This window comes from Venturia canescens, chromosome 2 (assembly GCF_019457755.1).
Source record: "Venturia canescens isolate UGA chromosome 2, ASM1945775v1, whole genome shotgun sequence".
NCBI lineage: Eukaryota > Metazoa > Arthropoda > Insecta > Hymenoptera > Ichneumonidae > Venturia > Venturia canescens.
Window position 1 is genome coordinate 16898226 of NC_057422.1, and position 13548 is coordinate 16911773.

General features: G+C 36.8%; 4 protein-coding genes across 5 annotated transcripts; 2 read left to right on the forward strand and 2 right to left on the reverse strand.

The window, feature by feature from the left end:
• Window positions 1-201: 201 nt before the first annotated feature.
• Window positions 202-1300, reverse strand: mIF3 (mitochondrial translation initiation factor 3). Its single transcript, XM_043412794.1, has 2 exons — window positions 713-1300; window positions 202-549 (listed from the first exon to the last, which is right to left on the reverse strand). The coding sequence occupies exons 1-2, from the start codon at window positions 1283-1285 to the stop codon at window positions 379-381; spliced, it is 744 nt and encodes a 247-aa protein (XP_043268729.1). The 5' UTR covers window positions 1286-1300; the 3' UTR covers window positions 202-378.
• On the forward strand, window positions 1297-4657 carry waw (Translation factor waclaw). 2 transcript variants are annotated; one of them, XM_043412784.1, is made up of 7 exons: window positions 1297-1613; window positions 1807-2483; window positions 2607-2619; window positions 2944-3183; window positions 3279-3541; window positions 3857-4284; window positions 4516-4657. In XM_043412784.1, exons 1-7 carry the CDS (start codon window positions 1522-1524, stop codon window positions 4639-4641), a joined length of 1839 nt encoding a protein of 612 aa, XP_043268719.1. In that variant the 5' UTR covers window positions 1297-1521; the 3' UTR covers window positions 4642-4657. The 2 variants fall into 2 exon arrangements, with proteins under 2 accessions (XP_043268719.1, XP_043268718.1); XM_043412783.1 differs by having other exon boundaries at window positions 1807-2619.
• A 130-nt stretch (window positions 4658-4787) lies between these two features.
• On the forward strand, window positions 4788-10681 carry ZnT77C (Zinc transporter 77C). Its single transcript, XM_043412785.1, has 6 exons — window positions 4788-7193; window positions 7301-7411; window positions 8144-8442; window positions 8551-8798; window positions 9275-9540; window positions 10062-10681. Exons 1-6 carry the CDS (start codon window positions 7005-7007, stop codon window positions 10371-10373), a joined length of 1425 nt encoding a protein of 474 aa, XP_043268720.1. The 5' UTR covers window positions 4788-7004; the 3' UTR covers window positions 10374-10681.
• Window positions 10476-13484, reverse strand: LOC122406930 (interleukin enhancer-binding factor 2). Its single transcript, XM_043412786.1, has 5 exons — window positions 13334-13484; window positions 12292-12596; window positions 11685-11991; window positions 11322-11579; window positions 10476-10994 (listed from the first exon to the last, which is right to left on the reverse strand). Exons 2-5 carry the CDS (start codon window positions 12589-12591, stop codon window positions 10708-10710), a joined length of 1152 nt encoding a protein of 383 aa, XP_043268721.1. The 5' UTR covers window positions 12592-12596; window positions 13334-13484; the 3' UTR covers window positions 10476-10707.
• Window positions 13485-13548: the final 64 nt, after the last annotated feature.

Here is a 13548-nt window from a genome sequence, read left to right on the forward strand (position 1 = left end):
TCCGAAATATTTTTCAAAACGTCATTGAAAAACGAAGAGAAAATTTCGAGGAATTGAATACTATATAAGCTTGCTAAAACTATAAAAAGTTTTATTCACACGAGGATAAAAAAACCTAATTATTTTTTTTCCTACTAATGTTTTGAGGCAAGTTGAAATTTCTTCGATTTTTTTTACCCTGACAATTACTTCAACTCCAAATAAGATGTAATTATTTGCACTATTATATTTGTAACACTTCATCGTCCAGCTAAAATTTGTATATTTATAAATCGACAAGGTATTTACCACTCGTACTGCATTTGTAAATCCTTCTGTACAGTTCAATAAGCAAATATTATATACAGTCTCAAGTCACAGCAGTCGAAGAATTTACAATCAAGTTTGAACATTTTCTTTTTTATCATTCATTGAATCCACTTGATCATCTGATTGATTGGCTTGAAGTCCTGGACGCACATATATTTTCAAGCTGTGGTTCGAAGAAACCTTTGTAATGATTGGTGCCAATTCTTTCAATCCTCTTTCTATTGTATTCGATATCTCTTCCTGCCACAGTAGGTAAAATTTAGTGAAATCATTAGAGTAAACATTCAATAACTATTCGAATTTTGGTATAATTTTTGTATTTTTTCAATTTCTCAAGACTATAAAATTTTTCTCATTTTTCCATTATGAACGAGGTATTTTGAAAATACGTTTTGATACTCACAGCTTTTTCTTTGTTGCCTTCATACGAAATCAAAATTCTAATCTCAAATTTCTTTATCAAAAGTTTGGTGATGCTTTTGACTTTAGTTGACAAATCATGATCACTTATTTTAGTTGACATGGACAACAATTTTTCGCCTTTCAAATTTGTTTTGGATTGCTCTTTTTTTTGTTTTTTCACCTCCAGTCCTTCTTGTATAAATTCTTTACTTGTCATTAACCGATAAGTTGGTCGCTCGGTTTTTGTATCGTAATCAATTATTTTCACCAGCTTTAAATTTCGGCGAGTTGCCATTTTTTGTGCTACTTCCAATGTCACTATTGACATTTCATTGGTCTCTGACAACAGTGTCACGCGTGGTATAAATATTTTCTTCTTTTTGGGGTTAGGTTTTTCTTCATCAATGATGTTTTCTACCGAGTACATTCTCTGACTGAATGACTGCGTAATTTTTGCTTGCAGAAATGTTCGATCCATTATTCGCTCTTTAACCGAACTCATGATTAATCGCGCACGGACACATTGTGCGTAATTCAAAAATTTCATAGGGTTACAGCGGACGGCTAGCGCCATTTTTCATTTTCTTTGACCTTGCAACTGAGAGAAAAAGAGAGGAATCCGTACAGAAACATGTGGAACTATAAGTCGACGCCTGAAAATGTTCCTGAATTATTCACTAACGTCGCTGTTATCGGCTGTCAACAACTGAAATTGAATGAAGAATTCGTTCCTCCGATTTTTAACAATTATTAATTTTAATAAATTCAATAAAACCCTCATGGAATTAGTACGACATGAAATGATCAAACATGGAAATGGCTTTTAAAAAAACGTCATACAAATTTTTGTATTCGCTAAGCAAGTGCATAGTTAACAGAAGTTATACACGTAACACGAAAAAGTAAGTATATGAAAATATTTCTAGGTTACTAACGTACGTCTATATCAGATGGTGCAAAGAGGGTGTTTGGCATTAATTATTATCGAAATTTTGAACTCGAAGAATTCGATATTCGTATGAAAATTGCTTTGAAAAAAAGTACATTTAATAGAATGACAACAGATTTTCAACAGTAACAAATTTCTGATTATAGATGTGCTGACATATTTCCAAAAAAGTACTACTCCACAGAGGGCCAAGAACCAAAAGAGCACCAGGTGCCAGTCGAGAATATAAGGAATTTCAGTATAATAGCTCACATAGACCATGGCAAAAGTACGTTGGCGGATAGACTTCTGGAGATGACAGGAGCTATAAAGGCAAATTCTGGCCATCAAGTTTTAGATAAATTACAAGTTGAGAAAGAACGAGGTATAACAGTAAAGGCTCAGACAGCTTCATTGAAATATATTTACAAGGATACAGAATATCTGTTGAATCTGATCGATACACCGGGTCATGTTGATTTTGCTACGGAAGTCCATAGATCATTGGCTCCTTGTCAAGGTGTAATTTTGCTAATTGACGCAAACGAAGGTGTACAAGCGCAAACGGTGGCAAATTTTTATTTAGCATTTGGTAGAGATCTTGTCATCATACCAGTTATGAATAAAGTAGACTTGAAAAATGCAAATCCGGAACGAGTGTCGAAACAGCTGACAGCTTTATTTGAATTTGAGAACAGTGAAATTCTCAGAATATCCGCTAAGCTTGGTACTGGAGTGGAAAAAGTGTTGCAAGCTGTGATAGAAAAAATCCCACCTCCGCCAGTACTGCGAGACAAGCCCCTGAAAGCTCTGATTTTTGACAGCTGGTTTGATAAATACAAAGGTGCGATTGCGCTCATATATTTAATTCAAGGTTCTGTTTCTCTGAAAGATGTCATCACATCTGCACACAGTGGCAAATCCTATGAAGTTAAATCTCTTTACATGTTAAAACCTCATCTGGAAGACATCAAAACACTGTAAGAAACAAGTTTTGTTATATCATGACAACCCTAATTTGGCACAAGGCAAAACATCTTTTGATAAATATTAGCCAATGGAAAGTGAACAAAACCATGTCTCGCTTCTGGAAGATACCAGAATTCGACTCCAATCAAAGAAGTACTAAGCTTTCAAAATTCATTCCAAATGTATCAGTCTTTCTCCGCTCCACACACTTTTCTAAGACCATTAAATTATTAAGAAAAATAAAAGTTACATCTTCTTTTCACGGAATATCCAATGCCATCTATAAAACTATGAATATACTTTGGAAAAATTATTTACCTATGTTCCTTAAATAGATATGCGGGTCAAGTTGGATGTCTGGCCTGCAATATGCGATCTTCTGCAGAAGCACACATCGGTGACACGCTTCATTTAAAGAGCATACCTGTGGAACCATTTACAAAATTCGAACCAGCAAAACCAATGGTTTTCGCTGGTGTTTATCCAATGGACCAAAGTCAGCACGTTGCTTTGCGCGGGGCGATCGAGAAATTAATCCTGAATGATAGCGCGGTCACAGCCTGCATGGAGAGTAGGTGAGGAAATTTTACTTGCGAAAAATGAAATTTGAAGTACATAAAACTATCCAAACCGATTCGTATTGAGAGTAAAATATGCTAATATGATACAGCCCTGCTCTTGGACAGGGATGGCGTCTAGGATTTTTGGGAATGTTGCATATGGAAGTATTCTCTCAAAGACTGGAGCAAGAATACGGAGCTGAAGCAATCGTAACTGCTCCAGGTGTTACCTACAAAGCAAAAATGTTGGGAACTAAGAATATTAAACAGTACGGTGAAGAATTCATATTCAACAATCCAACACATTTTCCTGGAACTCAAATTGTTGAGCAATATTACGAACCCATAGTACTCGGTACTATTATTACTCCAGGTATGTTTACCAAGAAATTAAAAGAAAAATAACAAACGTTTGAGGCCTATGAACAGTGTAAACGTTGGAATTTCAGGTGTTTTTTGTTTATTTTATAAGTAAAAATTAGTCGGATGGATTTACAAAAAACCTTGTACAGAGCTTTTACATACTCAGAAGTACAATTGTCTACTGAGACATCCACAAAAATTGTGATTAATTTTCTTCAAATGGTCACCATTTGTTTTTCTAAACAATATTTTGAAAATCCCCTACGTGAATAATACGATAAACGAACGGGATACTTTGTATTTTGGAATTTGCATTTTTTTTCAGATAAATATCTGGGAGCTGTAATGTCGCTGTGCTTGGAGAGGAGAGGTGTTCAACAATCGTCACAAAACATTGACAACGAACGAATAATGTTACAATATATACTGCCATTGAATGAAATAATCGTCGATTTTCACGATACATTGAAGTCAATGTCGTCCGGTTATGCAAGTTTCGATTACGAGAATCAGGGTTGGGTACCATCGGAAATCGTAAAAGTGGAGATACACTTGAATGGCACATTGGTCGAGGAATTGAGTACAATAGTACATTGTTCACGAGCGAGGGAAATGGGAAAACGAATGTGTGCGAAACTCGTCGAAATTATTCCAAGACAACAATTCGTTATAGCAATCCAAGCGAAAGTTGGCGCTAAAATATTGGCGAGAGAAACATTGAAAGCGTTCAGAAAAGATGTCACTGCGAAATTGGTAATCTATTGATATTATATTTTTTCATAATCTACTGATTAAGGTAGTTTGTCAGTTGCTTAAGCGTGAGAGAGATGACTGAAAAATAGATAGACGGTTTACTCTGACATCTTTGATATCTGTCGAGAAAAATAAAAGCCTGCAAATCATACTATTTAAAGTATCAAATCTTTTCGAATAAAACGTGCAACCTTAAGACGATAAATCTTTATTCATATTTTCTAATTGCAGTACGGTGGCGATGTCACAAGACGAATGAAATTACTCGCAAAACAAGCTGCGGGCAAAAGGAGAATGAGAATGGTTGGAACTATTCCTCTGCCGCGGGAAACATTCATCGATGTACTAAAGAAATAAAATATGCTGAAATGAGTGACAAGATTTTATAATCTCTAGAAAAACAAAGTACATTTGGAGGCTCCTAAAGAAAATGCGTGTCCAACGCCCGCTTCTCACGAACTTCGTGGTCCTTCGTAAAATGAAACCTTTTTTCCGAGCCCTCGACCAGAGATAAATAGTGCTCCGATGATCTGAATCATTCATCAAACGGCCTGTGTCCACCGGCAAGACAACTTTATCTCGTCTTCTTGTCCCTCGATAAACTCGTATCTGTGTACGTGTAGTTACGCGTATCGTTGCATTGTTAAACGTGTCTCGTCATCTCGTTATACGATGTAGGTCCTGATATCAATTTTGTCGTTATCGCATCTCTGCCTACTTCTTCATCAGAGTGGTCAAACGTTAAGACATTATTGAGTTCAGTGCTCCATTTTAGTGTGCCCACGACGATCGGTTCGGGAGCTCGAAAAGTTTCTACTCGCTGCAAATTTTTTTCTCTATTGTCGCCAATTTAACCTTGCGAATTCCTTTAATCGGTCAATTATTTCAAAAACCTTACATTCAAATTTTCGATATTACTTTCTGGAAATTTTCACACAACAAGGATCAAGCTGAAGCATCGCTGGAACGAATGGTTATTAACCTCGATGATAGCAGATAACTACGCTGAATTACGGTTATAGTGATAAGTGATACGAAGAGTAATTGCCTAATTCAATAACCGGTGCAAACTGAGGGTATAAAAAGCCGGATGAGGATGATTGGAGATTGACAGTAGTAAGATACCATCGTTTTATTTTAAAGATTTTTTTTTTTATTTCTACATTTATCGGCCAATGAAAACAATTTTTGTTCTATGAATTTTATTGCTCGTGTAAAAATCCTGTAGTTCTATTGCACGTCGAAATGAACTATTCCGAGACGGATCGATAAATATCAGTTGAATATTCAGTCGACTAGTCTCGTTAATCTCGCGATTGATTTACAAACTCACGCAATTTAAGCGTCGCGTATTGAAGTGCAACGTGAATGAATAATTATCCAATTACATATGTAACAGTTGAGTTTACCAAGTGGATAATAAGTGAATAACGTGTTTATCGAACGTGCAAACGTAGTAAAGAATATAAAACGATGAAGTCGAAAGAGCGATGTTTTACAAACAAGATAATTACAACATCGGAATCAAGCGATTTTTCAAATTTTTTATATGAAATAACGAAAAAGTTTTGTATTTACAAACGAGTTTTGCACGTTCGTTAATTAAGATATCAAATTTTCTCGAGATTACGTTCCCAACTCAATCGAAATTCGACATCTTCACTCTTCTAAAAAAAACTCCAAAATCAATCGATCTGCAAGGTTCCGAAATTCTCCAAAAAATTCACTATTTCAAAAAATCTCAATTTCTCACGTACATTTAGAATATCACCATATTTTTCTTATCGATTCGGGAACAGACTCAACATTTCTCACGGTATTTTGTAACATTTTTTTTAGATATCGATAATACAACAAACGAGGAGTCTCAAATGAATTTGTAACTGTCCAGAATCGAGCCCTTTCAACGATTTTAAAAAAATCTAAATGAAGATTTTTCGCTGGCTTTTTCGGCCCAAATGGTCGAGACGATTCGTTAGGATTCGAGCGCGTCGAGGGTTTTGAGTCAGAGCGCGATAACCACTGTCAACGGCTTCCTAACTCTCTCTCTTACTCGAACGGTTTACTGCCGGCACACGCAGTGTTGAATCAACGCACACCACCCCTCGACATCCTTGTCAATTGTACAGAGTAACCGTTAATAAGCCTTTCCGACTTTTGTTGAGCGATTGTATATAGCGGAGTGATTTATCTATGAGCCTCTGTGTGAGACGCGATTCGTTGGTGGATCATGTCGAGGAGGGGCCAAGGGGAAGGGGCATAGTGAGTTTTCGGGCAGATTACAAAACTCTGATTTGTATATGGATTTAGAAAAAACTTTCACGCTCACGAATTCGTGAACGGGGATTCCGGCGGATCGTGTTTCTTGCGAAATCTAATGAGTTTAATTTCATCGATGAATTTTAAAACGTTGATTATTAATTAAAGAGCATTTGAAGAGTGAAAAAATTGTAAAAAATGTTTAATTATATTGTTATTGATTTGCAGATGCATCAGGAAAAAATGAAAAAATTTCTCCCATCGAGCAACTGTCGTTGAAGAAAGAGACAGGAATTTTTAGTTCTCGATAGAATTTGTTTTATTTCTCATTTTATCGAAAGATCCGAGATTGCGAGTTTTCGAGATTGAGGATTCTCTAGCTCCGCAGAGCGCAGTGCTATTAAAAGCCACAAGAGCTAAGCGAGCAACAGAAGCTCTTTGGTTCTCGACTGTATCAAAGCATGGCTGTTAAAGATTGGTTCCGAAGGCTTCAGCCGCTCCAGCTATACGTCGTTCTCTTCTTCACCGTGGCTTTCTTCATTGTCGAAATAGTCACTAGTCACATCACGCACTCGTTGACGTTGCTCCTTAACGCCTACCACATGCTGTGCAACATCGTTGCCCTCATCGGTTACATCGCTTCCGTTAAAGTGAGTATTTTTTGCTGTCCAATCTCGTTTTCAAAGCCACTGGATCATCCAAATTCATCGTATTTCGCATGTTTCCACTGTAACAATAAAATCATTCAATTTTTAAGTATGGACACAAAGATAATTACCGAAGAGAATACAACAGCGGTAGCAACTCTTCAATTTGCATTAAAGAAGATGAGAATGCTTCGAGCATCTCAGTTCCGGCTAACGTTAAGGTATGTTTGCAGAGCTTTCTTCCCCAACATTAATTGGCAGCTAACACATGGAGTATGCCACGCGGTACCGGCGAACCTCTTCCCTGACCTCGACCAATTTGGCTCACTATTTTCATCGCTACACTGACTCTGAAAGCAATCTGATGTCGAAATATCTTCAAAATAATCGTTTGACAATAAATTATTTGGAAAAACGATAATCACGAAATCCGAGAATTTTTTGTCAATTTCCAAAGCGAGCGTTGAAATTTTATTTTCTCTGACACTGGCTACTTACGGAGATCTACGAAATGCTGGAGTGTGCTCCAAACTCGATGCAATCAAATAGTGGGAAATCACCAAAATGCCAAGGGTCAGAGTAAAGGTGCTCGGGAACGCGGGAAATACGTCACGAACAAGCGTTTTTGTGTGACTTCGTGTATCCCGAAGTTTCTTGAACCCCTTTTGAACCTTAGCCAAAATTGTATTCCAATCACCCCTGGACCTGCTTGATAAAATATAAATTTTGAATTCCGGTGAGGTTCACGGCTGCGGATCCAACTCTCATAAACTCGGTTGTACCAACCTTTCGATTGTACTAAAATTGAGTACCAAATGTCAATTATTAAGCTACTAAAAACTCGATTGATTTCCCTTTCACACGGTGCAATTTTTTCCAGTCTTATCCTCAGTTAGTATTGTATGAAAACTACGATGAAAACGTCTCCTAATTCACTATTTATTCCACAACAGCAATCGTGCTCCGAGAGGAGGATGAAAAATACTTTCGGATGGGCAAGAATCGACATTCTCACGATGTTGGTGTGCTGCGTTCTCCTGGCATCTTTCTGCTTTTCGCTTCTCGTCGAAGCCCTCCAGACTCTCGTCCACATAGATCATCTCGACGAAATGCACCATCCACTTCCGGTAATGTGTATCGGAATATCAGGAATTTTATTGAACGGATTTTGTTACATCGTCATCGGTGGCTACATCTTCAATCAGAGAGTATTTCTTCACGTCGCCAAAGACGGCAGTGTCATCATGCAAAGGTGAGTGCGCTGAAACAGTGTAACGTTATTAGCATTTCATCTAGCGAATGAGTACGCTAAAATTATTATTTTTTTTCTTGTTTTTTTTTTTTTTTTTCTCAATTGTAGAACCGTTCGTCCCGAAGTTGCGGTTGAAGGCGAATTTCAATTATCTCCGGTTCTCAACACGAAAAACCCTCTGACTTTACAGAGACGTCAAAGCTTTCGTGAAATGCTGCGTGACGTTTTTGGCTGTTTTCTCGTCGTTATTGCCTCCATTGTCGTCTACTTCACCGATGCACAACTCGCCAAATTCATCGATCCTATTTTCGCCATTATTTCGGCGATTCTACTCCTCGTTCTCAGTTATCCTTACAGTACGTACTCGCTGAGTAATTATACTCTTACAGCACGTCAATTACTCAGGGCTTTTCGAAATAGAAATTTCAGTTTTTATCAATGTATCTCGAGGGCGGAGATAAATACTGTTGATTCAGTTTGTTTCGCGACCCATTATGAGTCACTTACAGGAGATAGTAATGGTACTGTAGTCACTGGTCCTTGGTAATCGCGGTTCTCGTTTTTGGAGCCAGGTTTTCAAGTCCTTGGACTCAGATTACTTTCTTCTGGTCTTTTTGACATTTTTTTTTTTCAATTACGAAATACGTGTGTTTGTTGAACGACGTACATGTACTATTTTATCTCGAATTATAATTTTCCAAGTATGTCACGATAAATATCACTCGGAGGGAAGGAAAATTATGTGACTTTTTGCAACTGCAGTCCTTTCAACTTATTTCTTCAATATTTTTCGCCTCGTCATTTATCATTATCGTTGAATTTATTTTCACAGTGAGAGAATCTGGTCTGATCCTATTGCAAACGATACCGAATCACATAAATATAGTGTCTCTGAAAAAGGAATTACTCGTGGCATTTCCTGGTATCGTAAATGTCCACGACCTCCACGTCTGGCATCTCGCAGGCGCCAAAGTAATATGCACAGCGCATATCATTTTTTTGGATCCAATGGTCTACGCAAGAATCACTGACCAAGTCACGGGATTCTTCGTTGAAATGGGAATAACTCAAGTTACTATACAACCCGAATTTCACAAAGTGAGTCAATTTTTCAAGGGCTTCGAGGCATCATTCTTCGGGAAATGCAAAATCATGAAACTCAATTTTCTAACAAAAATAAAATTGAGCATCAATTTTCTTGAACACTTTTTTATGGATTCACAAACATTGTGCATCTGCCCAAATTCGGTACAAAAATATTTCGAGTATGGATTTTCCAAACGCGTTTGCCTAAAAACTAAAAATATCACGCCTTTTTATATTTGAAGTATGAAACAGAAAATTCAGGCAAATAAATTCTTTAATTATGAGTTTCTTGAGTTTCTTTGTAAATATATAAACTACGAAGGTTCATAAATTCACAATGATTCGAGTTATCCTGTCCTTCGGAAAGATTTTAGAAAATATGCAAATTTTATAACGAGGTCAAGGGTTCAAATTGATAGAAATTTTGAAGAATGAAAATTTTGTTTTCTCTGTGAATCCATATGTCTGGATCGACGTTCACCCCACTCAAAATTATCTTTTCGAACGTGAATACAATGAAGATTTATTTTCAGATGAAAACAAACTCTGAACAGAGTCCTTGTCTTATTCGTTGTCATGGCAAACGTTGCAAAACGTCTCAATGCTGTACGAAGGAAGTAACGAACGAAGTGACGAAATCGGACCTTAAAAGAAGAGAAAGTACACATTCGGTAGCGGAGGAAAGATCCTTGGGAATCCGGGAAACCGATCGTTCCGTTAATCACCGGAAAAGTTGTCCGGAGAGCAGCACGTTTGCGATTGATGTAGAAATTGTTGGGAGTCGCGTAAAAGAGACGTGCAGGGATAATGGAGAAGCGATCAGTGATGCCTCGGAATCGTTATAAGCTGCCAAAGTATTCATATCGAATAGGTCAAACAAGAAAAAAGTTGTGCAGACCATCTGAGAAAAAATCTGCAGAATCATTTCCATTGATAAGTTTTTTAAATATTTTGAGACGATATATTTATTGAGTGAAGTGGAACATGAAATATTTTCAAGGATTTGTGAAAACTGAGATTTAGAACACTGTTTCAGAAATGTAAATTGCTCAAATCACCTTTGTGATCAAAAAACATGATTCCATGATTCCATTGTAATTCATCGAACACTGCTTAATTCGTACGGTAATAAAATCGACATTGAAATACAAAATTCGAATGGTTCAGAGAGCTTTCACTCTAAGAGCTTTCAGTCATCATTTCCTCGTTGCTCTCTTCCATGTCCTCCTGTTGCTCTTGCTCCGTTGGTGGTTCGTAAGCTTTGTCCAGAGGACTTGCTACAACTCCGCCTGCCCAAACGCTCATCTCCACTGCGAGCTTATTGCCACCTTCCAAAAGAGGTCTGTAGCCTCCGTGAGACAGTACACGAAGAAGAGTTTGCGCTGTTAGACAAACTAAATCTTGTTGCTCCAGTGTCATGGCTGTGTGAACCCGAATGTTACCGCCTTCGCATGGATCCGAAATGCCTGAAACAATGGATATTTCGAATAATTTCTCGATATTTGAATGTCAATAAAATGTTAATCAATCTAGTGATTGAAAGCGAAAGTTTCCATGAAACCATAATATTTTACTTGAAAATTCCACCATTAAACAGTTGAGTAACGTATTTACGAATGCACGTACAAAAATAGTCAATAACATGGAAAAACTTTTTCAAATTCTGGATATTTGTAGATTCATTTTTGTCGTGTCGAAAATTAAACACCAATGACAGACACAAATTGGAATGTTTGATATCGCACTAGATTTGCTTGGACTTGCTGAATACGGTTGTAGAGGGAACAACCAACCTGCTGAGCCTGGGAGGAATAAACCTGATGCCAACAACTGAAGTACTCTTCTATATGCTTGATTGATTGGTAGCGCTTGTCGACCCGGATTATTCATAATGGCATTATGGGCCAAGAGATCCAACATCCATGGAGACATCGGTTCGAAACCTTCAAATCTGCTACGCAAGTCACGGAGCAAACGAATGAGAATCTTGATGCATGAGTGATGAGCATTTTCTTCGAACCATCGCGAGTGCCGAATCGCGGCGAGGTGTCCTGAAATTCAGAATAAAGTGTCAGTAAAAAACTGATTGTTTCGGGCAGAATTTGATTCGTTTGAATTTGCATGTAACTTAAAAATTTTTAATTTGTTTTGATTACCTTGACAAATTTTAACGTCCAGATGTTGATCCGATTCCAATTTTCTCAAGTTCTGGTGTAGCGTTGTTATGAGAATCCTCACGGTTGCTTCGTTATTCGAGATATCGAATCCTCGTTCTGTTTGAACCAATTTGGATGTTTCCTTTGGATTAGCTGCTTTAAGGTCTGTGTGAACCTTTGTACCCAGTGCTTCAACAGCTGTTTTTGTTGGAAGAGTTTTTAAAATGACCACAATATCCGCGATATTGTGACCCTTTATCATAGTTCCCTTTTTGAAACTGCCAACTTTTCTGACTTCTTCCAGTTGCTGAAGTAGGAATTAAAAATTTTATAATGGTGAGAAACTTCAACGTCAAAATCAATCATTGTTACTGCACTGTTAGAAAATAATCAATTATCGTAATTCTTCCTAAACAATTTCTACATTCTCATGAAGATTTCTCTAATACTTAATTCAGGAATGAAAATTTCTCGATCATAGAGAATTCACCAATTTATTCTTTAATAATAAATCAACATCTGAACTTGCTAAAAATCTTGCAAACCATTTTTGCAATTTTTGCAAATGAAAATTAATTCTGTATCAATTTTGACTGAAGACACTTACACAAGATTCAAAAGTACCCGGTGCTACAATCAAATTGTCCAATACAGTTTGGAGTCGTACAACTAAGTCAAGAATGGAGGATTGTTCCTTTGGCGTTGGACACATATCGGTATTTTTCTTTATGAGTGCCATGGTAAAGTCAGACTCATCAGGAACTGGTTTTACTGGTGGAAAAGCAACTTCACACAACGTATAATCGAACGGATGGCGAGGAAGAAATTGTTTGCGAGGAAATCCCATTCCTCTGCCCATACCGCCTCTCCCACCTCGGATTATACCACCCCTGCCCCCACGTACCATGATGACTGCAAAAAGATTCATTTCATTCCACAGCCATTGAAATCAAGAGAGGTCAGAGTATCGAAGATGTTTTTACTAGAATCCATATTTTGTGCTTCAATAAAAAAAATTTGTTTTGTGAAATCCCATTTAAAAATACTAAGAATCAAAATCTCTTGTTGTTGGAAATACTAACATTTTAAAAAGTTAACAATCCATCTGTTATGAAAATAGTTTTAATAACAACAAATAAAAAGTGATTTGAATTATTAACCATCAATGCGATGAAAAAAACAAATGCTAATAGTAATAATTAAAAAATAATTGGCACTGACAAAATAAAAACAGTAGACTAATTTTTGACATTCGTCTTAATCGATCATACTCCAATAATTCACGTTGAAATTATTATAATTTATTAATGAAAATAATAAAAATGCCGAAAAAATACGATTGAATAGGATTCCAAGCATAACCCAACTCACTTTAATTTTAAAAATAATGACAATATCTAACCATCAAATTGTTGATAGTTGAGTTAAAATCATCCACAAAGCATTTACGAATAAAAGCAGTAGCTCCAGCCCGATATATTTTTTCCGAATCAAAAAATCAATAACTCACGCGTCAAGTCAATGTCTTCTATGTTGACTATAGGAATAATAAAACAGCTCAACAAGATCTTTTTTTATGGAAACAATTAGGTATTCGACGTTCTTTTTGTGTAGCTGCTTATATATTTTGTTATTTCAACAGAACTCACCGTTTTTGAAGGAAGATAATATAAAAGTATAAACAAACGAACGACGTCGGGATCTTCCAAACCTTCCAAACGTAAGTGTCGTTGTCACTCACACAGTCACACGCGTAAGAAGAGAGACAAGAGACAAGTCTATCATCCCATCTCCGTGAATTTGGCCCACTAATTTTTAATTTTTGACTTTTTATTTAGAGTAAATCATTTTTTGTCGGGTTTTT

Coding starts and splice junctions, on each gene's coding strand:
- mIF3 (XM_043412794.1), bottom strand. CDS start 1,285: ATGGCGCTAGCCGTCCGCTGTAACCCTATGAAATTTTTGAATTACGCA. Junction 550..712: donor AAGGCAACAAAGAAAAAGCT/GTGAGTATCAAA, acceptor CTACTGTGGCAG/GAAGAGATATCGAATACAAT.
- waw (XM_043412783.1), top strand. CDS start 1,522: ATGGAAATGGCTTTTAAAAAAACGTCATACAAATTTTTGTATTCGCTA. Junction 1,614..1,806: donor TATACACGTAACACGAAAAA/GTAAGTATATGA, acceptor TTCTGATTATAG/ATGTGCTGACATATTTCCAA. Junction 4,285..4,515: donor AAGATGTCACTGCGAAATTG/GTAATCTATTGA, acceptor TTCTAATTGCAG/TACGGTGGCGATGTCACAAG.
- ZnT77C (XM_043412785.1), top strand. CDS start 7,005: ATGGCTGTTAAAGATTGGTTCCGAAGGCTTCAGCCGCTCCAGCTATAC. Junction 7,194..7,300: donor GTTACATCGCTTCCGTTAAA/GTGAGTATTTTT, acceptor TCAATTTTTAAG/TATGGACACAAAGATAATTA. Junction 8,799..9,274: donor CGTTCTCAGTTATCCTTACA/GTACGTACTCGC, acceptor TTATTTTCACAG/TGAGAGAATCTGGTCTGATC.
- LOC122406930 (XM_043412786.1), bottom strand. CDS start 12,591: ATGGTACGTGGGGGCAGGGGTGGTATAATCCGAGGTGGGAGAGGCGGT. Junction 11,992..12,291: donor CGGGTACTTTTGAATCTTGT/GTAAGTGTCTTC, acceptor TTCCTACTTCAG/CAACTGGAAGAAGTCAGAAA. Junction 10,995..11,321: donor ATTCCTCCCAGGCTCAGCAG/GTTGGTTGTTCC, acceptor CCATTGTTTCAG/GCATTTCGGATCCATGCGAA.